Raw genomic sequence first — 25,454 nt, forward strand, 5'->3', positions numbered from 1 at the left:
ATACAATTAAAATTTATAATAAATATATTTATAAATTATATTATAAATAAAATATATAATAAATATTTTTTAACATGTAATAAATAAATATCTAAAACTATTTTCGTTTAACTAATAGCATTTTTATTCAATATAATTATTTTAATTTATATAAAAAAAATTGAATTATATAACTATACATTTTAGGAGAGTTATTGACGTACATTGGTCCCGGGTCTCGAAAGTAACCAAATTTAGCCCCTGTTTGTTTCAGGGGATTTACTGTTCACAACGAACGAAAGGTGAAGAAACTTGACATTTGTTTCCGCTGATTTGCACCGAAAGAAAAGCGAATAAAAGCGGGAGAACCCGCGTGGCCATTCCTCGCGAAGTTGTGAAGAAAAGAGATGAAAGCCACGTAAGAAATGAGAAAACCCGATAATACCCCTGCCTAAAAGCTGAAAAGAGATGAAGCTTTGCCATCCTCATGCATGCAGAGACTGTGCCATGCAGCAGAGGAATCTCTGTCATGGTTCACGGGCCTTTGTCCTTCATTTGAATGGCACAATGACGCGTTTGAAATGAGGCTGAATGGGTCTCACTAGTCACGCGTTTATAAGAGACTTGGAAGCTCTGTGTGTGTTGTGTGCTCGTGCGAGGGTGGTTGTTGCTGTAGTGATTCTCGACGGGACAGCCATTGTAGGTAAGCTTCATTTCTTTATGCATTAGGGAGGGTAGTCGAGGTATGAGAATGAAGAATGGAGGATAAACCGCAGTGAAAAACTGAACCCCCAGCTAGCATAATCGATTATGCATGGCACATAATCGATTATGGTGGCATATTTTTGCTTCCAGGCGCATTCCTTCCTCGTCGCTGTTGTGGAGTTGTGGGGTTGTTAGATTTGTGCTTCTAATTTCATTTGTTCATTTGTTTTTAATTCTATAAAATCCAATCAGCTCACACACCCTTTCTTTAATTCTATTTTATTAGTTTAATTAATTAATTAATTTGTACTCTAATTTTATGTCACTTTGATCATTGTCGGTTGCCATTGCCAACTTTTTTTTTAATAAATAAATGGTCACTGTTATAATGTCCCTTCCCGTGAAGGGAGTCTATTCAATATTTAATATAATACATTAGTGAGGTTTATATGTGGATAATATATAATGTGGGTCAAAGTTTTGTTTGTGCATGGATCCTATTTCTCTCGGGTCTGTCAAATGCTACATTAATTTGTTAATGAATAATGGTTATTTAATACTCTTTTTCATATATATATATATATATATATATATATATATATATATAAAGTGAGAAGATAGAAAATATTAATATTTAATTTATTTATATATATATATATATATTTATGAATAATTAAAAAATAAAATAAATTAAAAATAAATATTCGTTGATTTTTAAGATCAATGGTTAGTTATATATTTTTTTTAAAATTGATTTGGTTCTAATTATACCATTGGTTATATATATATATATATATATATATATATATATTAATGATGAAAGACACATTTTAATGTTATTACTTGCAATTATGTTTTATGGAATATGTCTTATGTTTAACATCATATTTGTTATTGGTTATTTTATATATAATTTTCAGGTATGACATCCGGTTCAAGAGAAAGAAGTTCAAGAAAAATCCATCTACTTTGTAATGTTAAAAATTTCTTAATTTTTTAATTAGTAAAAATTAACTTATACAATTAATAAATGTATCTTCATTTCATTCTAATTTATATCAATGATTTATCAAAAAATTTAATTTATTAATTAACTTTCAAAAATTTTATTGTACATTTTTTTATATTAAGAAAATTCTATTATTTAAATATTGACATCAAAAGGTGGAAATATATAAAAAAAAATAAAGTAATACATGTTTATAAAATTAAAATAATAACACTTTCATAAACATTAATAAAATAATGTTAGAAAATATAATTATCATAATATATTTTGTTATTATTATTTATTATTATAAATATTATTATTATTATTAATATTATTATTTATTATAATTAGTATCATTATTATTTATTATGATTCTTATTATTTTTCTAATATTTATTATTATTATTATCATTATTTATTTATTTTTTTTAAATTATACCTATTAATATAATTTTATTGTAATTATTATTATTTACAATAAATAATATTCTACTCATTTTTAATCCAAGGGTAAAAGTGTAAATTACATATTCATCTATTAAATTTTTAATTTTTATCTATCACATCAATCAATTTCTACATAAATTCTCACAAATTTTCCAATCACTTTCTACTATTTTTCCCTTAATCCAAACAACTTCACTTTCCACTCTCTTTCTTTTCAAATATTTCCTTTTCCACTCCCCCAAATCCATCCTTCAATCCAAACACAACCTTAGTGGTGAGGGAGAAGCAAGGAGTTTGAACTTTGAAGACATTCATATTGCATTCATTGAATCTTAGAGTTTTTATTGACCTTTTTCTATTCTTTTTCTCTTCATTGCAAACTTTTTTCATGCTAGAAATCATAAATTTTAAGAATTGTAATTTCTAAGAATGATAAAAATATATTCGGTTAGTCATAAATATTTATAAATTTTATCTAAGAATCAATAATTTTTTTATTGTATTATGTAAATAAATCTAACATAATATTTTTATCACATTAAAATTTTATTTTTATTTCAAAAAAATTAGTTTCTCATCTCTCAATTGGGAAAAATCTATGAAAAATCATTCTTGAATATAATGTTTCTAAAAATGTTATTTTTTAAATAACAAATCAAACATGAAAAACTAACATTTTTTTTATGTTAGATTTAAAATTTTATTTTTACTTTGAGAAAGTTAATTTTCTCTCTCCATGAAAATATTTTTGGAAAAAATTTATGCAAAAATTATTTTCAAAAATATTAATTTTTAAATAACATAATAAACGTAAGAAACTAACGTTACTGACGTCATTTTGAGGAAAGTACTATGTAGTGAAACGTCCCCTTAGGTTTGGGTTTGATATACTGGGACATCATTTTTAGAGCTCTTTCTAATTTGATTGGTTCTTAATTTAACTCATATTTAAATTAAGTGATCGTTACTTTATTTAATGCTTTTTTGGTTGAACGATTAATTTAATATTCAAATTGTACGTTAACAATGTTCCTTAACAATGTTTTTTTGGTTGTTGTCATTCTGGGACGGTGTTCTTAAAAGGTGATCAATAGAAATATATAGGAATCGTGGATGATTCATGTATTTCTTCTGTCTGATTGGTCATGTGCGCACGATGCATTGAATGAAGAAATCTAATGCATGGCATCCGCAGATACGTTATCGATGTGGGATGTTGGCGCAATGGTACTCATGTTGTACTGTTCAATTGACTATTCCAAAGTCTCCTGAATTTTGGAGTCAAAATTTGGGCACGCCAACGTTGCTGGCAAAAAGTGTTGAACAGAAGGAAGTTTCATGGTAATGGCTATGCCCAATTTTATAATCAAATATCTGATTCGACCAAAGATACAAAAAGCAATGTCGAAATGTCATAATATCATGGGACTTGAAAATCTAATAGACTGACATAACAAAGATTAGTGTTGTTGTTTGTGGCTTTTTTTAAGTCTAAGTACAAAATATATTATTATGCTTAATGTCTTACTGCCGGCAGGTGGAGTTGATCATATGCTACGCCAACACTTGTATGCTTCCAAATCCAATAATTTGGCCAAGATACATCAATATAATAAATAGTCTTATTATTTAACAGGAGGATTTTCTCTCCACAAGCAAGCATGAAGCATTTCCCCTTTAAATTATGAGTATATGAATGTTGAAGGCTTGAAGCACGTAAACCCGCACGCTGCTTCAAATATTCATTGATTTATTTTGAGTAAATTATGCAACATAATGCTTAGAGTGTAAGAAGTTTGAACCCCGCAGACTGGGTTGGTGTTTAGCTTCTTTATGAAGAAATAGATACTTTTATTCAAACTGATTTCAACAAATTATTTAGTATCCATGCATGCCAACGGAAACACGCATTTGAGTCAAAGAAACAATAAAATATATTCTATTAACAATCCTCTTGGGACAATTATTTGAAGATTTTGATTGTGCAAAAGATGAGTTACTATAGGAAACACATCCGGGCTTTAATTACAAATACAATGTATATCAACATTTCAACCACGTCGAATAATGAATCTAAGCTCGTACATATAAACAACTCTTATTTCCATATTATCGCAGTAAAATATAAGTAAAGAGAAGTAAACGTCTCTATTTAACAATTTTAAATTCATTTCACCAAATTTTAAAAGATACTAAGACATAATACCTTAATGGTTTATATAAGTTTTTTTTTCCCAATAGAAGACGACATTTGTCATTTAAATTAATTTTGATATCAGACAGAAAGAAACAGAAGGCTCGAAAAACTTAGTACTTGAAATGAAATGATTACTTCATTTTATGTAGTTACCATTCCATCCATTAAACTTGATGATGCTGAACTAAAGATTGCTAGAGTAATATATTTCCTGGCCATCAGAAGATTTACATGAATATCCTACAGACTTTAGATGATCCATTAATTGATCCAGCATGGAGTATATACTGGTCGAAGCACCATGCCTTTTGTCATCCACCATGAATTGATAGCAACAGCCATCGATTTCAATGAAGCTAATCGCCCTACACTTTTGTATACCCCTGTCATCCATTATTTTCCTGATCTTTTTCATGTCATCCCATCTTTGAGATTCTGAATACATGTTTGAGAGAAGCACATAAAGGCCAGAGTCATAACGTCCCAACTCCAGCAGCTGCTTCATGATTTGCTTAGCAATCTCTATATTCCCGTAGGTCCTACAAGCACTAAGCAAAGCACCCCAAACAACAACATCAGGTTTGACAGGCATATTTTGTATTACGGTTATTGCTTCTCCTAGGAACCCTCCACGACCTAAAAGATCCACCATGCATGCATAATGTTCCACATTAGGAGAAATCCCAAAAGTAGAACTCATTATGTCAAAGTAATATCGCCCCATGTCCACAAGTCCACTGTGACTACAAGCAGAAAGTAACCCTGTGAAGGTAATCTCATCAGGACACAGCCCACTAGCTTGCATCCTCTTGAACATCTCAATTGCCTCTCCTCCAAAACCATGCAGAGCAAGTGCTCCAATAATAACGTTCCACGACACCACATTCTTCTCAGGCATCCCCAAGAAGATGTCCATCGCAGTCTGAAGAGCACCACATTTTGCATACATGCCTATTAGGGAGTTACAAAGCGTCACACTCACTGTAATATTGTTGTCACAAATGTAACTATGGGCTTGTTTTCCCAATGCTAGATCACCCAAGTGACTGCAGCATGAAAGGATGCTAACAATAGTACCATCGTCAGGTGTCACACCTGAAATACACATCCTGTAGAAAAGTTCCACAGCTTCTGTGTACAATCCCTCTTGAACATGGCACCAAATTATTGAATTCCAAGAAACCACATTCTTCACCGGCATCTGATTAAAAATTTGCACAGCATCATCAACAAGCCCATGATTAGCATAAGCATTAACCATGCAAGTCCAAGAAACAACATTTTTATCAAGCATTCTATCAAAAATACGTTTAGCACATTGCAAATGCCCGCACTTGGCATACATATCTATGAGCGCATTGATCACAATCGAATCTATTTCAATTCCAGAAATAACAATATAAAGATGCACAAATCTTCCCAAATCCAAATTACCATGCTTTGAGGAAACAGAAAGCAAGCTAACCAAGGTGAACACATCAGGCTCCACACCTAGGTGCTGCATTTCTTGAAACAAAAAAACGGCTTCGTTGCAAGTGCCCATTTTAGAATACCCGGCAATCATGGAATTCCAGGAGACAAGTGTCTTGTCAGGAATATCATCAAACACTTGCCGTGCACTTGGTATCAGACGACAAGAAACATAGACAGTCAAAATTGCATTTTGCACACATGCATGAGGCCCCATTCCGAGCTTAATAGCCTGAGCATGAATAACAACAGCTTCCCAATAGAAGGGTTTGTTAGCACAAGCTTTGAGAACAAAGGGGAAGGTGAATTGGTTTGGCATAAGGCCGGCACTCATCATTTGATGGAAGAGCAACAAAGACTTCATTGGGTCATCAATATTCGAATAGCCCCTTATTAAATGATTGTACATGAATTTATTGGGTTGGGGAATTTGATCAAACAGGAGGTGTGCGTAAGGGAGATCTCCCATTTGGACGCAGAGAGAGACTAGCTTGCCTAGTGTGAGAACTTGGGCAGCAAGTCCATGGAGGATGATCTGGGAATGGAGAATTTTGAGTTGTCTGATGGAGGAACATTGGTCTAAAAGATGGTGAAGGGTTTGGTGAGTGGGTGACTTCAACTTGTGCCATATGTTTTTGCTGATTTGTGTTTGCGTTTGTGATTGTAGGGAGCTAAACCAAAACAGGCGGGAACCAATGCTCGCGGTTTTCAATTTCAGAACAGAGGACATCAAATCAACCCAGGTACAAATCTACCCAAAGTTCGTCTACCAATCCTATATATTCATTTTCTGTTGTTAATTAAAAAATTATGGGTGTCTGAGATTTTCTTGGTCCAGATATATATTTTCTTTATGTAATACAAAAAGTATAACTCTTTTGGATGTTTTATAGGAATAATATAGTACTTACATTCATAATTTTATATTTAAATATCAAATTATGTTTTTATTAAAAAAATACAAATTGCGAGTGGTTTAAACTAACAAGTTTTAATTGTTCCATGTACTTTGGTAATCACTTTTTTGACAATACTGACTCTCTTCGTGTGTCGGTGTGGTGTGCGTATGATGTGTAGTTGTCAAAGAATATGATGCATTAAGGGTTAATTCAAAAGTTTATTTGACTGAGAAAACAAAAACGATTGATAACAAAATTTTCAATTTGTGTATAATCGCAAATTATACAAAAGATAAAACTTAGAAGGATGACGACATTAAAAAGTTGGTTTGGGTGTCTATTTGTTGTCGCATGTTTGTCGTTCAAAGTTGAATTATGTCATTTAAGCAATTAATTGTACTCATAGAAAACTTATACTTTTTTATGCTATTTCAAGTTCTGCAGCTATCATGTGGAAATACAAGTTTTTTCAAATACCAATGTTATACACTCAAATAAGAACCGTAGTAATAGAAATTAACCGGATTTGTGAAGATTCAATATTAATTGTTGGATACGACAATATAATAAATACCACTTAGAAATAATATTTTACTTTTCCAATTAGAAATAATATCATTATAGCTAATAAATTGCAGGCGTGCACATAAGCAACGTCATGCTATTTAGTATAATGTCATAAATCATCTAGGCTTTGCAAATTGCAACAAACTGTCCTCATCAGATTCAGGATCGAGTCTCCCAAGTCTCATCTGTTATCCATGAAATAAAACTTACATATATTTCCCTTGCATTGAAATAGCAACTATTACATTGTTGAGTGTTGAGTAATCACAACAGTCATCAAAAATTTTATTCACAGGGAACAAAGAATATACATCCCTAAGAGGAAATGACTTTGTCATTTGCACCCTTTTCATCCATCTACAGATCAGCAGCAAGCTAGATATTTTACAGAGTAGAGAAAAGCCAAAAATTAAAAAGAAAGGAAACAGATGAAAGAAACCAAGACAAGAAGGCCATAGCAGCAGACATTTGATATCTCTCACATAACTTCGATGGGCAATGTGATCCACCAGCTTCACGCAGAAGATCTGCGATACTGGCTGTAGAACATGCTGCAGCTAGTGACAGACATGACAAAATCTGGAGTAAAGAAAAAATATCCTTAGTGACTTAGTAGTATGGCAACAATAAGGTCTCTAAGTCTTGGATCAGAAACAAGATGCACGTACCATGTCTCCAAAAAAGATTATGATTATGAGCCTTCGTTGAACCGGTAAATGTCGTATGAAGACAGAGTAAGCATCTACCACCAATAATGTTATGCTCCATGGAATTACCAAACCCATGACTGTTACCAAATAGCTGTTGAATAATATCATGTATAAAGACAAAAGTTAAAATTCCCCAGGTGAGGCACATGCATTTATGATAACCTTGACAATAAACTTCAAGACACGCCAATATAAGTTCTTAAAATATAATGACATGCATATGCCTAAATTGTTTTATTTCTGTTTTCAATTATGAAATTGTACATGGACTAACATAGCACAAGGACTGGAGCTCTTTTATCACAGACAAATCATGTCAGTATATGATTTTAATGGGACAGATAAAATTTAAAATTTGGAACCCCTCTCTTCCTTTGCCATCATACAATTCCATTGATTCTTGTACCTTCTCAGAAATATTTCGACCAGGGTGGTAAACTTGACAATCTTCCCATATTTTGTGTTCAAGGCTGGAAATATTCTGACTTGAGGTGGCAGACAGCTTAGCCTTCTCGCACTTCGTCAGTAACTATTGCCTAGACAGACATTGCACCCATGAATCCATTGAGGAAGTCAGATTTATAACTCAGCTTAAGAGTTGAGATGCACTAGATTATACTATTTGAACGTTCTAGATTTAGACTGCCGTTGAGTTATTTTAGAGGAGATTCTACATACAGGAACAATCAAATGGGAACCTAAAAGATGTTGGCAACTCCAACTTTGTATTAACCTTTCCTAATGAAAGGTTAAATATAAGTTAAAAAAATTAGAACAAATTCGTTCTCTCCCCTTCCCTAAATCCTACTAATTTTCAAAATATCCGGAGTTTATGCCTGGCAATGTGTTAGTACGCTACTTGAATGTAATTTTTTCCCAATTGACATGTATAAACTTTCTTTCAAGGTCCCTAGTTGTAATTTCTTGTTTCTATACTGCTGCTCCTGTTCTCAAAACAGTATAAATAATGGATCTGCAACATACCAACATTGATTTACCTTTACAAATTCTAACTTTCAATAGCATAACAAGAGAAACACACCCTATCTCTGCTCATGTTTTTGGGGTACACTAGGAGGTACAAGTCCTTTGGTAAGGAAAGACAGATAGGTGGCCTACTGGAGGATCAAATGATTCTTTAAGTTTGGCCACTTTCCCTTGCTGTGGTACCAGTACCACTCTCTATAGTCTATAGGAATCATTGATTGGTTGATTTCAGGTAGCAGTGCATATGTTTAAAAATCAATAAATCAATAAGCAATTCTACTTTGTATCAATGAAAAGATGAGAAATCATTTTAAGTGTGTAGAAGTGAATTACCAGAAAGCAGTGTAGGAGTAGAAGCCAACGTCTAAGCACATGATGAGAAGGGAAGAAGATGAGAAAACGGTCTGACCCAAACGAAGAGCCAAGCTGGCGCTGGTGCCAAACGCCCCTGACAACTCCAATTCCTCCATCACTCACCTCCTTAGTGTTGTTCCTGTGAGATAGGCTTATGAAACATGCCCAGATTTTCCTCCTAACATGAAAACCAATTAGCGGAAAAAAAAATGGTAATAAAACAAAAAGGGAAATAAATAAAATGAAAACAAGGGAACAGGTAAGCTGAGAATATGAATGTGAAACGAATATAAATATGGAAAGAAAAAGAGGAGCATAAGACACGGTGACAGAGACAAAATAGTAATTAATTTTATTCTTGATTTAGTTTGATGGTGAATTGCTAAAGGAAATGAAGAGTAGTGAATTGTTATAGAGAGGCAGGGATGGAATTGATAAGTATATGGTTGTCTGTCGAGTACGTAGACTGTGTTCCGTCGGCGCCAACACGGGTTGTATTCGGATACCCGCCTCTTAATCATGCACTCACTGCCAAATGCCAATTGGACTAAATTCATTTAATTTTCTTTATTTAATTCTAATACATTCTCTCTTCTTCTTCTTCTTCTTTTTTTTTCATATGAGGTGGATATGTTTCAATTTACTTAATTAAAGACTGATCTCGATAATGTTTGATCATCATAAGTTACGTCTATAAATTCAAATTATTCTTTTATTATTAATTTTAGAATATTGTGTTTACGGAGATCATGTTTATAAAAAAAAAAAAATTCATTCATGATATTGTGATTATTTTTTGTCCAACGACTTTTTTAATATATTACATATTGATTATTAAAAAAATAAAATAGAAAAAAATCTCATAATTAATCATATATTCTCTTACTTTTCTTATTATTTATCAACGTTTGATTAGAAATATTAAGATACAATAGTATTCATTCTTCTATCCATATTTTTTTATGGAGCACTAAGTTAATATACACAAAGTTCTAAGTTTGAGTTATAATGTTATTATTGTAATTGTTATTGATAAAAAAAAATTGTTTGAGATGTGTGCATGAACATTTCTTTTGTATAATAATAGTAAGTAGAGATGGATATATGAACTTATCTACCTTAAGGTCTAAGTCATTCAAGGTTCGACATGTGAAACTTGCACTTTTAACACGTCAAATAAACTTAATTTGTGAAAATAGTTGTTCAAATTTTTCAGCTTGAGTCCATCTCGCAAAGTCTGTAGATAAATAGATCGGTTCACAAATCAAATAAAATTTTGAACTTCTTTTAAAAAATGAAAAAAAAAATTTCAAATTCAAGATATCTTTTCCTTTTCTTTTTTCTTTCTTTTTTAAGGTTTTGCAACCTAAGAAAGAAAAAGAATATATAAAAAAAATGAATATGAATACATGTGTAACAACATCAAATTTTCTAAACTAAAATCTTAATTTACAGAAAAAAGGGAGATTTACCCAAAAAAATCAAAATCAACATTCAATGTTGCACTTTTTAACAAAATATTAACATTCAAATAGATAAATGCAGTAATACACCAACCAAATAGCAGAGATTTAATGTATTAAAAATAAACATGAAACATATTAGTGTGAAGTGAGTTAGTCCAAGAAGTCACAGAATAGTTGCATCACTTTAAGCAAATTCCTTTGAAGAAGTTCGTTCAAAGCGCCTAGTTGGTTGGCTTGGAACGAGCTTGGATTGAATCTTTCATTAAAAAAAACTTTAAGCATAAGATATATTTAATAATTGTCTAAATTAGATAAAAAATTGTAGACATATTCGACAATTATCAAAATACATCAAACTTATAATCTTTCTTGTCCTCAAGCAAATATAAATCAAGCACTGTTTTTATTCTAAACAACTTGAGATGTATTAAGAACATTCAATATGAATAAATTCTACTATTCAAAAATTATTTTCTTTACTATTTGAAATGCATTTGGCAAGTACACTAATTGTTATCGGTAGTAAATTCAACAAAAGTTCAAGTTATTGAATTCATAAGAATTTGAGTTATAATTGTTTGATGTAATTTTGGTACTAAATAGATGATTAAATATATTTAAAATTGTTTAACATTAAATGTAAGTAATTTATAAAATTATGGAATTAAAAGCTTGTAACAAAGTGTGAAGAAAAGAGAGACACTGGAAAGGAAGTTGAATAATGTTAGTCAAAAATTCATTTTTTGAAAATAGTAAAGTAGTAACTTAACAATGAAGTGCGGACAAAGAATTAATTAAGAAACTGAACACAAAAGATTTTTATACGGGTTTGTCTTTATTACTAAGATTACATCTAGTTCTTGATCCAACCAATATCAAGTTTCACTATCTTATACAAAGATACAACTATTTTTTCCCAAGCTATTTCTGACTCAAACTTAAGTGTTATTTGACTTGTCTCTTCAAGCAACTAGTTTATTCACTAGTAGAAAAAACACTTTTAAAATCGGTCATTTTTTACTTTTAAAATCGGTTGTCTGACCGATTTTAAAAGAGCCGATTTTAAAACCTTGATTTTAAAAGTCATTTTTGTACTATAATGATTCCTTCTTCTGCCATTAGTTTGGATGCTAAAGTGTCTTGGCTTACTATTATTTGTCTCCTTTGTAGAGTATTGTTTCTCCTGCAAATCCTTTCAATTTATGGATTGTAGCACAACTCTCTAATTGAATTTTTACCTCACATAAACAAAACTCAAGCTAGAAAATTGATTATGGATTTATTATTTATAATTATTTTATTTTCTCTAATAGATTTTTTAAAAGTTTAATCATGTAATTTTTTATACATTATTTTAGATTAAATAATATTTTTTCGGTGCTTTGGGCAATCACCTTACTAGCCCGTGCTTAGAATTTCCACTAAACCTTAGTAATGTTTCCTATGAGTTATTGTAAATTCTTTGACGTGAAATGCAAAATTCAATTTTTGTAGGTAAAAAATAAAAACTAAATACTTGCATAGTAATTAGCTATAAAAAATTAGCTAATGAATAGAAATATAGATTTCAATCATAATCTTAAAACATTACAAATATTATAATAACATAATAAGTAATACATTATGTGTATATAAATAAAGAATAATTATTGACTTCTAAACCAATTTTTATAATGTCTAAATCCATCTCCTTAAAATTGTATCATATTCTATATAGTGATTGTTGTTGAATTTATCAGATTGTTATCAGACTACTTACAGATATTTAATCTTATAAATTTCATGCTCGAAATATTTATTCCTTAATCCTAAGAAAGGTATATTAGAGATTTCATATCAATTTTTTGACATGACTAATATTGTATATAAATAAAGAAAATCATCACCTTATAAACCAATTTTATAAAGCTAGTTTCAAATTCATTTTCTTTTAAGAGAAAAAAAAACTTAAAATAATTAATAAAAAAAAAGTATTGATAGGTTTTCAAGATAAAGTAAGCCATGGCCTATATATGGTTTGGAGAATTCAAACAAGCATATGTATTTATGATTTTTCTACTCAAAACTCTCACAATTCTTATCGTAATCATAGTGACTACATTACTTTTACATGTTTATAAAAATGAATAACACATTCGAAAAAGGAGAGACTAACACCACATTCAAATACCCAGGTTGAAGAAACTTTTTTCGATCACTTTCTTTTATTTTGGATCAATAGGTTGAAGACACCGATCCAACCTTGTTTCATTAGCAGGTTCTTCGTTTCTGTTTACTTTTAAAAAAGCAATAATCGCTTATTGTACAAGAGCTTTAAAGAACAGAATGAAAAGGCAAGGGTCCGCAATGAGAAACACGTATACGTTGGTACTAATCGCCACATGCAAGTAATTAAACACGAATGCTCCAAAACGTACGTAAATTAGACATTTTAATTTGAAGCATTATGATCGAAGTCATTACAATATACAGACATAATAAAGCTCTGAGTGGTTGGGCAAAGTGTGGTGATGGAGTGGAGTTACAATAAAATAGAAGCAATTACGTAGCTCTAGCATTAGAAAAAGGTCTATGACGCAAGCTGAGCATACCAGACACCTTGGATCTTAACATCCTTAGGAGCCTTAGCTCCCAAATCAGTATCAGAAGGCTGAACGCTCTCAAAGACCCCAATAACCTCACCAGTCTCGGGCTTAGTCTTGGTCACACTCAACGTGATCTTCCCTTTCGAGGAAGAAGCACTTTTGTTGTTTTCCTTAGCAAGTTCCTCCTCATCACCTCTTCCACCAGCGGGCAAAGCAACCGCATTGTCGTAACCGGTGGATGCACCCCTTCCCTTGGGGTCCAAGAAAGAGGAACCACGGTACGAGGGTACCAGAAACTCCCCTCCGAAGTTGTCCGGTTTCCCAGACGCCACCAACTGCTTGATGGTGAAGAGGAAGGGCACGCGCTCCCCGCCGGGGAGCTGAACCGTCACTGCAGCGTAGTCGATTCCGTCTTTCTCCTCGAACTTGACCGCTCCATCGGGGGAAACCTCGAAGGGACCCTCGATCTCGTCCAGCGTGTAGGTCAAGCGAGTCATCAGCTTCGTGTTTTGGAACTCCGGTGGCGCGTTCTTCGCCACGCCCTCGGCCTTCACCGTAAATGAAGTGGGTTCCAGGCAGAATTTCTGCGCGTTGTATTTCCCTGGCTTGAAGGCGAACGATTCAACTCCTCCTTCAATGGTTGGACACTGGTTCGCAGTTCCGGTTCCCTTCACTTCCAGGTATGTCTTGCTCTGGATTTCGTCGTAGGTTAGCCTCTTTGGCACACCTTCAGCACTCGCTCCCTGAAAATGTTACACCCGATATTTCACAACGTTCTTACTTCATTAGTCATGCATGAATAGGATATGCCACTAACATTATAAGTACATAATTTACTAAATTAAGACATCTCAATTGTGCATTGAAATCTTTCAACATTTGCAGGGACAAGATCAAATGAGGAAATTCGCTACACTTATAATGGAGAGTTTTAAGTTGACTCAATCACAAACTATATGTATGCATGAACTAATAAAGTATGACATATTTCGTAATTAACCTTATCTTTTAACTATGTTCAGGGATTAAATCTCTCATAAATAAATCTCAATATTTCTTGAGATTAATTATTAACTTTTCATCTTGATTTATCAAAATAAAATATGTATCATGCATGATATGATAAGTATGTATAAAAAATTTTACAACGTCTTTTAATCACATACTACCACTATACCAATGATAATTTTGATGACTTTTAGGATAATTAGTAATAGGGATGATAATAAAGATTTCTACTTAAAAGTTATAGTGAGATGCATGATCATTTGAACCCTTTTTATGTTGCAATTGACGAAGGGAATGAGCGTAGATAATGGATGATGTTGGTTTTGTTTGTATGAAAGTGTAATAATTGAAGATATTAAGGGAGAAAGGAAAGTAAAACATACGGAAACAACGAGAGCAGAGGTGGCAAGGGCGAATCCTGCGATTTTGGAGGCGTCGAGGCATTTTTGAGCCATGTCCTTGAGATCAGACTGGAGAGAGCATGTGAGTTTGGCTCCAGCGGGTTCAAAGCCGAAAGCCTTAGAAACGCATTGTGCTGATTTGAGGTTGCGAGAGGTTATGCCCACCTTGGTGGGTTGCATGAGGGTAGCTGCAGCTTGTAGTGAGGCTGCCATTGATGCTTGGTGTAGCCTCCAAAGTGAAATGTTTTTGTATGTAAGATGTTTTTGTGAGTGATGGCGGAGAATAGTACTTTGTGGGTGTGGTGTGAGTAAGATTTCCGATAGGGTAAGGCTAACTCTTATTGGATGAGGGAGGCTAATGTCAATGGTTTTCTTGTTGCCACGTTGGAAGTTTCTCAATTGGATGGGATCAAATATATTTTCAGTCACAAATCAACTTATTTTAGATCATCTCTAACCATTAGTTTCCATTTCTTTTATAATTACAATCATGACCTTTTAAAAATAGGAAAATAATACATATAAATATATCGATCATTTTGTTCACGTATTAATTATTTTATTTTATATTGATTATTTTGCTATTTTTATATTAAAAGTTTTTCTTAAATATTTATAAACGAACTAATTCATGTACATTATATAAAGAATGCACGAGTGAGTCATATTTTGCTGTTTTTATATTAAAAGTTTTTCTTAAATATTTGTAAACAAACTAATTCATGTACATTATATAAAGAATGAACCAGGGAGTCATAAATAGCATAGCATTAAGCTATTTACTTTCAACTCTATATTCTTCTAAGTATGATTCATGAGACTCGATGTCAAATTTTTTTAATGCATCTGGAGTCAGAACAGTCTGTTCTGGTAGTAAATTTGATGTGTTAATTTTACACCTGGAACGGGTCGTTCCGGATGTAAAATTAACACATCAAGCGTGTAACCAAAACGGGTCATTCTAATTTCAGAACAGCCCGTTCTAGATCCAAAATGCCAAATACAATCTCAATAATTATAGTCAACGACAGATCTATAAATTTTAGATCGTGAGAACAATACTTATTTATATATTTGTAATATTAAAAATTTTACATATAATTTTTAAAAATATAAATATATATTATAGTTATTTTTTACAAGTTTTTATATCTAAAATTACAATTAAGAATGAAAATAAACTAAGTCAGATAATGTTATATTATAATTTAACATAATTAAATTTAATTTTTATTAAAAATATATGTTATTAATATGATATATTTATCTGTCATAGACATTTTTTAAAATATTTGGTTAGAAATACAATCTTAAAAACATACTTAATAATAATTTAACACTAATAAAAACATAAAAATAAATATGTTAAATCTTATAAAAATTAAATTTAATTTATTTATCATATAAAGATGTAAGATGTTTTTGATATGTGATATAAATTTTTACAATTTTGATTTTTTTAATCAACATATACAATAAATAAAAAGTATAAAAAATTGACAAATGAGATAAATGAATAATTATTCAAAATTTATATTTTTATACATATGATAATTTAAATATATATATATTTATTAGAATATAATTTTTATGTGGAAATGATTTATTTTTTATCTTTCAACCACATAGTGTGTTGGTTGGCATTCTGGAACGGTCAGTTCTAAATCCAGAACATCCCATTTTGGAAACTAGAACGGCCCGTTCTGATTTCAGAACGGCCCGTTCTGATGCACTTGTTAGTATTAAAGAATGCATCTGAAACGCTCGTTCTGGATGCAAAATTTATGCACCATGAGTGCAACTAGAATGGTCCGTTCCAATTTCAGAACCGTCGTTCTAGTTTCAGATATATGAAAAAATTAAGTCCAAATAATTTAGACAAAAGTGTGACATTACAATAATTTAAATTATTAAAGATTAAATTAGAAGTTGTTTTAAGATATTAAATTTTTGGACGTAATTAATTTTCATCACAACAATATTTTTGGTAAAATTATGGGAGAAAATAAAAAAATAAATAGTTAAGACCTATTAATCACCTACAATTTTTGTGTTATCAATTTCATTAGGTACTACTAATCACCTACAATTGATATTTTTTCACAAAAATCTTTCAATTTTTACAACCGCATTTCCAAGTTTTGGAATGGATTTAAAAATATTCCATTTTATTAAAAGAATACAAATAAATTCAGTAAAAGTTCTTTTAAGTTCACTTTAAGTTTAAACTCGCTGATAGTTTTCACCAAAGTACCTTAATTTTCAAGTAGAATAACTATTTTCAAAAATAAAGTGTACCAATCCAAGCAACACTTATTTTGAATTAAATGGAAATATCTTGCTAGAGCAAATCCAATACAGAACTAGGTTTCAATAAAAATAGAAAACATGTGGCAAAATACATTTACAGGGAAGAAATGTTATGTTGAATTTAATTTCACAAGGCAACAAAAGTAATCTCTTAATGAAAAATAAAAACATTTATCCATGTTTCCTCCACTCCTGAACAGCTATAAATTTTTTCACAAGAGGAAAAAAAAGCAGTTTTGCTCTGAAATAGTGTTGATTAGCAAAAAAGTTATGTATGAGTAAAAAATAAACCTAAAATAACATTGTAATTCATACATATCGGTTGCTAAGGTTCATAGCTCGGGGATCAATGGCGATAAACTGAAACAACAAATCCAGAGAGATGCAATTTGGAGAGAAAGACAGTAGCTCAAAAGTGCTTGAAATGCAATCATTGAGAAACTCAACAGAAAAAAACATGTCACTCTCATCACAGCCACCATATCGTCTTTCTTTATCTTCTCCACCCAAAAAAGGACTAAGGCTAAGCTTTTAAAAATCTCTGCTCATGATTCCCACCACAAAATTCACAATCACAAAACATCCACAATTATCCGAATTTATCATAATTTTACATAATATCAAATAAAAATAAAAACAGAAAATCAACCCCGATTTAAACCTTCAACGAGACACAAAAAGACACTAAAACTTAAATACGATAGGCATTCAGAATGAGTAGGAGGATATATTTTTTTCATTTGAATATCAAATGACAATAAACATCATCACCATGCCAAGTTTCAAAATGCACAAAAAAAGTTTAAAATTCATATAACAATCAGCATAGATAAAATTAAACAACCCAACCCTAAAACAAAAGACGGAAGGAACAGTGGAATCCTCTCAGACAAATGCCTCGATTTGTCGTCAGGGTTGTAAAGAATGGATAATCGGACTCGTCATCATTTTAATCATCACAGAGAAAGCCACAAATCATATTGTTCCTTCGTCAACATTTACCCCCAAACAACAATAGCTAATACTGATATCGAAAAAACCAGACTCACATAAACAAAGGAAACATTGGAACAAAAAGAAAGCGTCTCACTAACTGCCAAAGACTAAGAGAGAAGATGATTGTGGTGGAGAAAAGCGGTGTCCATGGTTCCTTGAAACCCCAGAATATGCTTCAATTATATAGGCCAGTGGGTTCCGTTTAGATATTAGGGTTTTGTGTCAACGTTAGGGATTAGTAGGCCTTGACCCGGACTAATTGGGCCGAACATTAACCATGGGCCTTGTAAAGAAAATTTTCCGCAGAATTTAAGTTGGCCGTCTTAGTTGTTCGCGCAAAATTAATTTGCGGTCATTAAATTGTACCGAAATAGATATTGGGGATTTTTTTTTTTTTTTTTTTATCGAATAACACTTTTATTTATGTAATCCAATTTCTGATTTCATAATAATAACATTTGGAAACAACATTACGTTCAGAAATTAGTTATAAGGTTCAAATAAGAGATTATTTTTGGTAAATATGAAGCTTTGATTCTCTCATTAGTAGTCAACACAGTTAAAGTGAGCAACCGTCCATGGTTCATTTTTAAAGGAATATTAATATTTTATAAAAATAAAATTATATAATTAAATTATATAAAAATATTATTATAAAAGTAAATTAATCAACAACAATTAATCAATTGATATATAATATTTTTATTTCTATATAAAATATTATTTGTAATTTAAAAAAATAAATCAATGATTTTAAATATAAAAAGTGTAATATATAATATAATATATTATGAACTTATTTCCTTTAATTTTGTTATCATATACTTCTCTTATTGTTAATAAATAAGGATTGCATTCAAATTTTTATCTTTATCTTTATACATACACATACATATATATACACATAGAAGGAGGAAAGGTTAACTTACTTTAAGAGTAAGTCAAGTCCACTTAAATTTACTTTACTAAATAATTCATGTTCTATATCAAAATTTAAAGACCAATTAATAAATTTCTTAATGTATAGATCAAATTTATAAATTAAAATAAATTAAAAATCATATGATATTTCATTATATAAATTTAAATCAATGTATAAAATATTTTTATGATTATTTCTCAATTCGAAATTATAAAATTAAGTATTATATGATTTTAAATTTTTTTAAAGAATTTGCATATTCGATCTTTATATTAAAAGCTTTTAACTAAACAGGTAAATTATTAAAATTTGATGTAGAACATGAATTATTGTGTAAAGTAAGTCTTTAAATGTATATGTAAATGTGTTTTTTCCCCTAGATTATTGACCACCATAGTTGTAGATCAAGCCACTGTTTGTTACTTAAAAATGTTCAAGATAGGAGCTGTTTTGTGAGAAATTATATTTTTTTTTTAGATGTTTGAATAATATAGGAAAGAGGAAGTTCCCTCCCTGTTTGGTGCGACTTGAACTGTTGTTTTTCAACAATTGCACGTTCTCTATTCAATAATAATAACATGTGTCACTTGCCAAGATAGTTCAAAGAATTGGATCATGTACTGGTCCCTCCACAGTAACTAACGATGGTTGAAGAGTTGTGAAACACACGGGAAATTATCCATTTGACTACTACTAGTCTACTACCTACTCCCTAAAGCATGAGTACAAATCAAGGATAGGATAGCCCAACGAGACAAAGGCAGCACTAATGTCTTTTGCTTATGGGTAAAGGAAGAAGCCTTTGCACCTTCCTTTCTTTGGCGGACACAACTACTTGTTGGATCGAGCACTTACCACTAGGCTAAAAGTTATAGTTGATAGTCAGGGCGCAACTCTTTTTACTTAAGAGCGCAACAGCCCAAGCGCCATGATTCGACAGTGACTTGGCTCACCTAGCCTCCGCCACGAGACAATTGATGCAACCCGCAACAATCTCCCCCTCAGCATTGATGCAACCCGCAACAATCTCCCCCTCAGCAATTGTCCCGCTGGATATCGAACTCATGACCTTGGTTCTGATATCAATTATTGGATCGAGCGCTTACTACTAGGCCAAAAACTATAGCTTATAGCTGATAGTCAGGGCGCAACTCTTTTTACTTAAGAGCGTAACAGCCCAAGCGCCATAATTCGACAGTCACTTGGCCCACCTAGTCTCCGCCACGGGACAATTGATGGAACCCAACTAATAACACATTGAAAAAGTGAGTGTAATTTCCAGCGAAATCCGCTGTCTGCACTATCTCACGCAATGTGCATGAGTCATGAGTGACTCGTGAATTAGGTATCTTTGGCAACCTTGGGTTGGGTTGTGCAAATTAAAGGTGGAGTCAAATATTTTGTTTTTTTAATACTAATCAATTATCCCCATAACCTAAAAAGCCGTGTCTCTCAGCAATTTACCCAGTCAATCAAATAATTGGCGAACAGGAGAAAAGTTTTTATTTCCTTTAATTTTTTATGATAAATTTACGGATTGGATTCTGTTGGGTACAGAGTAAAAGACACATAAAACAATTCCAGTGAAGCATACTGATAATACACCGGCAACAAATGCCAAACGTGCAATTACACTTGAAGGCGATGGGGACCCATTCCCACGTACTACAATCATATTATCACGTGCCATGAGGGTGCTACCAATTCAGTGTTCACGATGAGGACGCCGCTGGGGCCTACCTTCACCCACCGTTGGCTCATGCGAATCACAAACCTGCGTTTTGAACTTGCAACCGAATTTAGCCAGGGAGGCCCGCCAGGGCCCACCGCCTCGTGGGCCCGTCTTCTCAATCTTCTCAATCACTCTCTTCATCGAAGAACACTCGCGTTCCAGCTGATGCACCCGACTCCTCATGCTATCCATGTCCAATCGAAGCACCTGATTCTCCCTCACCGTCACCTGCCATTTGTTCCCATCGCCGCGACCGTGCGTGCACGCTTCCCCATTCGCATCCTCTCCCGACGCCGCCGAAAGCCTCGCCGGCTCCTCCGCTGCCACCAGCGTTCCGGCGATGGCGTGTCGCAGTTGAAGCTGCTCGAAGAAGAGCACCCGAACCACTGCGCGCAGCGGGAGTCTTTCATTCTGCGCGGCGTGCGTGCACGCTTCCAGCGTAAGCTTCTCGCACTCCAACAATTCACAAATCTTCTCCCTGTCTGATTTCGAAACCCACGGATGCGCCTGCATTTAACGATCCAAATTATCGTTTTCAATAACTAATTATATTTCTTAAAAAAAAACGTAATGGAATAGGTGATAGGTAGGTAGGTACCTTGAGGTAGACATCTACGGCACGATAGAGACCGTCGTGGAACAGTCTCGCTCGATCAGGAACCGAGACAGCGAGATTGTAGAATTTCGAAGGCTTGAGATTCGCATCGGAAGCGATCTCCGAAAGATAACCGTCGATGAGTTTTCCAACGAGCATCAGCGCCGGCGACCTCGGAACACGGCCGTTGATTGCAGCGACGTGTCGTTCTTCTTCCAAGAAGTGACCTAAAATCCTCGCTACGCAATCAATATCGTAGAGAGTTTCGTTTAGGTAGGAATAGCTAGGTATGAGAAGGTCATCCAGAGTAACTTCGTCGAGCTGCGATCCTATCATCTTCTCCAACGCGTCTCTGCATGCTTCGGAAGCGTTCAGTATGGCGGCGGTTCGTAAAAGTCCGAATAGAAACCTCACTGGCATTGAATGCTTGGATGAAAGGTTCGAGGTCACAAGCTCAAGTAACTCTTTCTGTTCCGCTTCTGAAGAAGATGATGTCAAGGCCTTCCGATTGGACCTCGATAAACCCGGAATGTGTTTCTTAGCGTATTGCATAAGGCAAGTTTCGATTATCTCTGGCTTCAACTCAGATTCTTTCATTGCTAGAATTAATTGCTTAAACAGAGGTAAGCCTAGAAACGTAAGCTCTTCAAACCACGAGTCATCTTCGCCATCGACCGCGCCCTTTCTTCTTCTGCTTCTTCTTCCTCCGGTCTCGAGAAGCGTAGAAGCGGAATCACTCACCGGCCACCTGAAAAGTGCTTCGGAGACGATGGAATCAACGCACCTCCGCGTGATGCCTAGAGTCTCCGCCAGAGGCATTAAGCGTTCGCAGGATTTTAATGCTATGATGGAGTCCTTGGCGCTGTTGAGCACGGACTGCGAGAGAAAGCTCTCCGTCTTGGAGATAAGGTTTTCTTCGGAGTGTTCTTCCGTCATCTCCAGAAACTCTCCGGCGCAGCGCAGAGGAGCTACATTGGATGAGGATAAGTGGATTTTAACGCCGAAACAGAACTTCGCGGCTAATTCAAACGTCTCGGAGCCGCCGGGGAAGTCCGCAAACGCCAAATGACAGTGTTTTGCTTCCTCTTCTTCTTCTGGAATGGCAGCGGAGGAATGATTTGCTTCTTGCTCGGTTATTAGCCGGTGAAGCTTTCGACTGTTTGACATCAGCGGAAACTGAATGAAACATGTCACGACACAGGACAAATTTTAGAGAACAAAATACAGAATATTGTTGGGTTTGCACTTTGCATGCATAAGATAGGAATATTGGTATTGTATTGGAAGCTCACCTTGTGAAGATGGAAGTTCATGTCATTCACTTCAACCACAATGTCACTTGGCAATCCCGTTGTGCAGAACCTGCATAAAGGAATTGTTATGGTTATGGTTATGGAATATGGATATGATCTCATTTGGATTAGGAACAGAGTTGTTCAGGGGTTTTGAGGGAGCAAAGAGGTATTCATCTAACCATGTTTGCACTTTGGAGCTCTGTTGTTCCCCTGTTGCCATTTTCTCTGTAAAATAACTAGGACTCTCTGGAAATCTCAGACTAGCTTACTAATACTATAAAATCAGATACGTGAAAATCCAAATAATAAAAATAAATTTCACTTGAACTGGATTCCAAAGACGCTGAAAACTAAGCGAATATTAGAGAGTGGAGAATGGAGATTAAAAAAATGTGAAGGAGGGTGGGCAGAGATTTTATTATCACCCTGAATATAGACGTATTGTAGAGAAGTAGACTTAACCAGCTCTACCAATTGCGAAAAATAGAAGATGAGAATGGAAAGAAATTGTCTTTTTGTGCTTTCTGTTGAGGTTTTATGTAGAAAAGAACAGGTAAAAGTTTATTATAAGAAAAAAGAAAAAAGGACCGGGCGAAACTAGTATGGAATCCACAAACTCAAAACGGACAAATAGATCTAGACCAATATCCTAAAAAGGGGTTCCATAGGATCCTTTTCCTTCCTTTGCCAGAACTTCCTTTCTTCTTTCTTCTTTCTTCTTCTGTGAAATAGATCAGAATCTCACTCTCACCTACTCTCTCTTTCTCTCTCTCATGACTTCAGATGGCAATTGGACTCACTAAAAGGAGGTACCATTGATTAGTTTTCTTTTTGGAAAGACCATATTCCCATTAGCTCATGTAGCATTGCTTGCCAACCAGGTTATTACTTTTGCGTAAATGATGGAACGATTTAGTTAGGAATTAGTACCCCGCTTTCTCACATACTCAGTAACTTTGCTTTTGCTTAGTTTAATAAATCATTTTTTATCATTATTTTATGCAGAACAGCTGAAATAACTGTCTAAAGGGCCCAAGGGGACCTTCAATTTGCTCGCTTTCCTACCAACTTTATATTGTATCATCTGTCTTAAGCTAGTTAACCAATGCAATATTAATGATAATAGACCATACTTGAGCATGGAATTCATGTAGCCTTTTCCTATATTTACTCTTAACAGCAATTAAATAAATATCAATGACCGTGATGCATAATCTATCTTTCCTCTCATCTGCCATTGAATAAATATAATCAGAGTGAAATTGGTTGAAAACCATATATTGGGGGGAAGCCTGCGCAGAGTATAGCAAAAATCTATCTGGTTAAGTGTAAGGTAATGGATATGTGATTGTTTATAATCATCGGCTCGTAAATCTTATATGACATATGACATTAATTTGTTGATTTTGTTATTCTCTCAATTTGGTATGAAAAAATATAAATAGCTAGCTAGTCATATATGGTGTGTGGAGCCATATCTTCATTTATCTTAGCATATCTATCTTCCTATACTTCCGTAGAATTTACGACTGCCTTTATTGAGTAGACAACCATTGTAAGGTACATTGTTCCAATCACTAGTTCAAAATTATTGAAGTTTTCAAATTGAGGCACATGAGAATGTGGACAAACATCAAAAAGGCTGGGAAGACAGTTCCAAGATGAGCAACAAAGGTCAGATAAACCCCACTTACCTTACTCTTTCAAATTCCTTTGAATCGGTCAATTTGCACTGATTATTTGAGAATATGTGACTGATGGGTGTAGGAATTTCTTTATGAATTATTTCATTAAGAGAAAAGAACGAATTTCTTTATCAAATTGTCAATAATATAACGCACCAGCTCTGCTGTGCTTTTGTTTTTGGCCATAACGGATAATTACAAGAAGCAAATTGTGGATAACGTTATTTGATTAGGTTTTAGAAAACGTTAGTCTTATTCAGCGAGTCTTACGGCTAATTATCTCATTTCGATTAATTTAAAAATATTGTTTTACAACGATTAAATTTATACAGATTTTTTATTCATATACATAATTTTTAGATTGTTTTATTTTTAAATTTTTAAATAATCAAAAATAATATTAAAAATTAACTATTCTTATGAACCTAAAACTCAAATCTTAGACCTTGAAATTTAAAAACTGTGCATAACGTTAGTTAACTCAACAAAGATTAGTAATTTTTAGATATTTTTAAACAAATATGGATGTATAGAATATCTGACTCCACTGATATTTATTATAAAAGAAATATCAAGATTTGTAATCATTTTTTAGTAAATCATCATACTTCTTGAATGTTTAAAAAAATAATATATTATATTCTCTTTGAATAATCACCCATTATCATCTATTTAATTATTAGAGACACTAAATGTCTTGAACCCTTTAGTTAATAAAATTCTTACAATTATATATATATATATATATATATATATATATATATATATATATATATATATATATATATATATATATATTTAGTGTTCACTTTTTTAAAGATAATTATATCTTTTTGTTTTATTTTATTTTTTTACACTAATTTATATTTAAGAATAAAATAAAAAATATATATTTACAAAACTATAACTGCTTTTTTTTAAAATAATAACTGCCCATTTTTTTATATATAGAAATACTTCTTTTTTTCACGAAAGCACCTGCTAGTATATATATAAAACATAACATCCACAAGGTTTGAACCTTATATCTTATAAATATTATTCGAATTCTCTATCACAAGACTAATCTGGATGAATTTATTTATTTTATTTATTCTCATGTATACTTAATACTCAACGCTTTTTTTAATAACTTATATACTCTAAACAAGGC

At 32.9% G+C, this 25,454-nt stretch overlaps 4 protein-coding genes, 1 long non-coding RNA gene and 2 other non-coding genes across 8 annotated transcripts; 1 reads left to right on the forward strand and 6 right to left on the reverse strand.

Annotated features, from left to right (window-relative positions):
* Positions 1-187: 187 nt before the first annotated feature.
* On the forward strand, positions 188-4,236 carry LOC114915996 (uncharacterized). The gene is made up of 4 exons (XR_003804301.2): positions 188-682; positions 1,605-1,655; positions 3,318-3,463; positions 3,660-4,236. It is a non-coding gene; the product is annotated as an uncharacterized LOC114915996 (long non-coding RNA).
* A 267-nt stretch (positions 4,237-4,503) lies between these two features.
* LOC109801180 (pentatricopeptide repeat-containing protein At2g22410, mitochondrial) lies at positions 4,504-6,258 on the reverse strand. The gene has a single exon (XM_020362186.3). It carries the CDS (start codon positions 6,256-6,258, stop codon positions 4,504-4,506), a length of 1,755 nt encoding a protein of 584 aa, XP_020217775.2.
* A 1,185-nt stretch (positions 6,259-7,443) lies between these two features.
* LOC109800678 (CASP-like protein ARALYDRAFT_485429) lies at positions 7,444-9,816 on the reverse strand. Its single transcript, XM_020361501.3, has 3 exons — positions 9,286-9,816; positions 7,924-8,056; positions 7,444-7,834 (listed from the first exon to the last, which is right to left on the reverse strand). The coding sequence occupies exons 1-3, from the start codon at positions 9,420-9,422 to the stop codon at positions 7,640-7,642; spliced, it is 465 nt and encodes a 154-aa protein (XP_020217090.1). The 5' UTR covers positions 9,423-9,816; the 3' UTR covers positions 7,444-7,639.
* A 3,370-nt stretch (positions 9,817-13,186) lies between these two features.
* On the reverse strand, positions 13,187-15,068 carry LOC109801578 (oxygen-evolving enhancer protein 1, chloroplastic). Its single transcript, XM_020362688.2, has 2 exons — positions 14,749-15,068; positions 13,187-14,100 (listed from the first exon to the last, which is right to left on the reverse strand). Exons 1-2 carry the CDS (start codon positions 14,977-14,979, stop codon positions 13,342-13,344), a joined length of 990 nt encoding a protein of 329 aa, XP_020218277.1. The 5' UTR covers positions 14,980-15,068; the 3' UTR covers positions 13,187-13,341.
* A 2,716-nt stretch (positions 15,069-17,784) lies between these two features.
* LOC114916058 (small nucleolar RNA Z105) lies at positions 17,785-17,855 on the reverse strand. Its single transcript, XR_003804360.1, has one exon. It is a non-coding gene; the product is annotated as a small nucleolar RNA Z105 (small nucleolar RNA).
* Positions 17,856-17,956: 101 nt separating this feature from the next.
* LOC114915794 (small nucleolar RNA SNOR75) lies at positions 17,957-18,041 on the reverse strand. The gene has a single exon (XR_003803879.1). It is a non-coding gene; the product is annotated as a small nucleolar RNA SNOR75 (small nucleolar RNA).
* A 2,433-nt stretch (positions 18,042-20,474) lies between these two features.
* LOC109801453 (BTB/POZ domain-containing protein At5g66560) lies at positions 20,475-24,392 on the reverse strand. 2 transcript variants are annotated; one of them, XM_020362526.3, is made up of 4 exons: positions 22,796-24,392; positions 22,614-22,683; positions 21,325-22,497; positions 20,475-21,233 (listed from the first exon to the last, which is right to left on the reverse strand). In XM_020362526.3, exons 1-4 carry the CDS (start codon positions 22,834-22,836, stop codon positions 20,700-20,702), a joined length of 1,818 nt encoding a protein of 605 aa, XP_020218115.1. In that variant the 5' UTR covers positions 22,837-24,392; the 3' UTR covers positions 20,475-20,699. The 2 variants fall into 2 exon arrangements, with proteins under 2 accessions (XP_020218115.1, XP_029127590.1); XM_029271757.2 differs by having other exon boundaries at positions 22,614-24,392.
* Positions 24,393-25,454: the final 1,062 nt, after the last annotated feature.

This window comes from Cajanus cajan, chromosome 11 (genome assembly GCF_000230855.2).
Source record: "Cajanus cajan strain Asha chromosome 11, NIPB_CcT2T_4, whole genome shotgun sequence".
NCBI lineage: Eukaryota > Viridiplantae > Streptophyta > Magnoliopsida > Fabales > Fabaceae > Cajanus > Cajanus cajan.

Excerpts from the sequence above, each read along its gene's own strand:
- LOC109801180 (XM_020362186.3), bottom strand. The coding sequence starts at position 6,258 with ATGGGAGATCTCCCTTACGCACACCTCCTGTTTGATCAAATTCCCCAA.
- LOC109800678 (XM_020361501.3), bottom strand. The coding sequence starts at position 9,422 with ATGGAGGAATTGGAGTTGTCAGGGGCGTTTGGCACCAGCGCCAGCTTG. Across the intron at positions 8,057-9,285 it reads TACTCCTACACTGCTTTCTG|CTATTTGGTAACAGTCATGG; the intron begins GTAATTCACTTC and ends ATTATTCAACAG. Across the intron at positions 7,835-7,923 it reads TAATCTTTTTTGGAGACATG|ATTTTGTCATGTCTGTCACT; the intron begins GTACGTGCATCT and ends TCTTTACTCCAG.
- LOC109801578 (XM_020362688.2), bottom strand. The coding sequence starts at position 14,979 with ATGGCAGCCTCACTACAAGCTGCAGCTACCCTCATGCAACCCACCAAG. Across the intron at positions 14,101-14,748 it reads CCTCTGCTCTCGTTGTTTCC|GGAGCGAGTGCTGAAGGTGT; the intron begins GTATGTTTTACT and ends TAACATTTTCAG.
- LOC109801453 (XM_029271757.2), bottom strand. The coding sequence starts at position 22,736 with ATGAGATCATATCCATATTCCATAACCATAACCATAACAATTCCTTTA. Across the intron at positions 22,498-22,613 it reads TGAACTTCCATCTTCACAAG|TTTCCGCTGATGTCAAACAG; the intron begins GTGAGCTTCCAA and ends TGTTTCATTCAG. Across the intron at positions 21,234-21,324 it reads CCGTAGATGTCTACCTCAAG|GCGCATCCGTGGGTTTCGAA; the intron begins GTACCTACCTAC and ends CGTTAAATGCAG.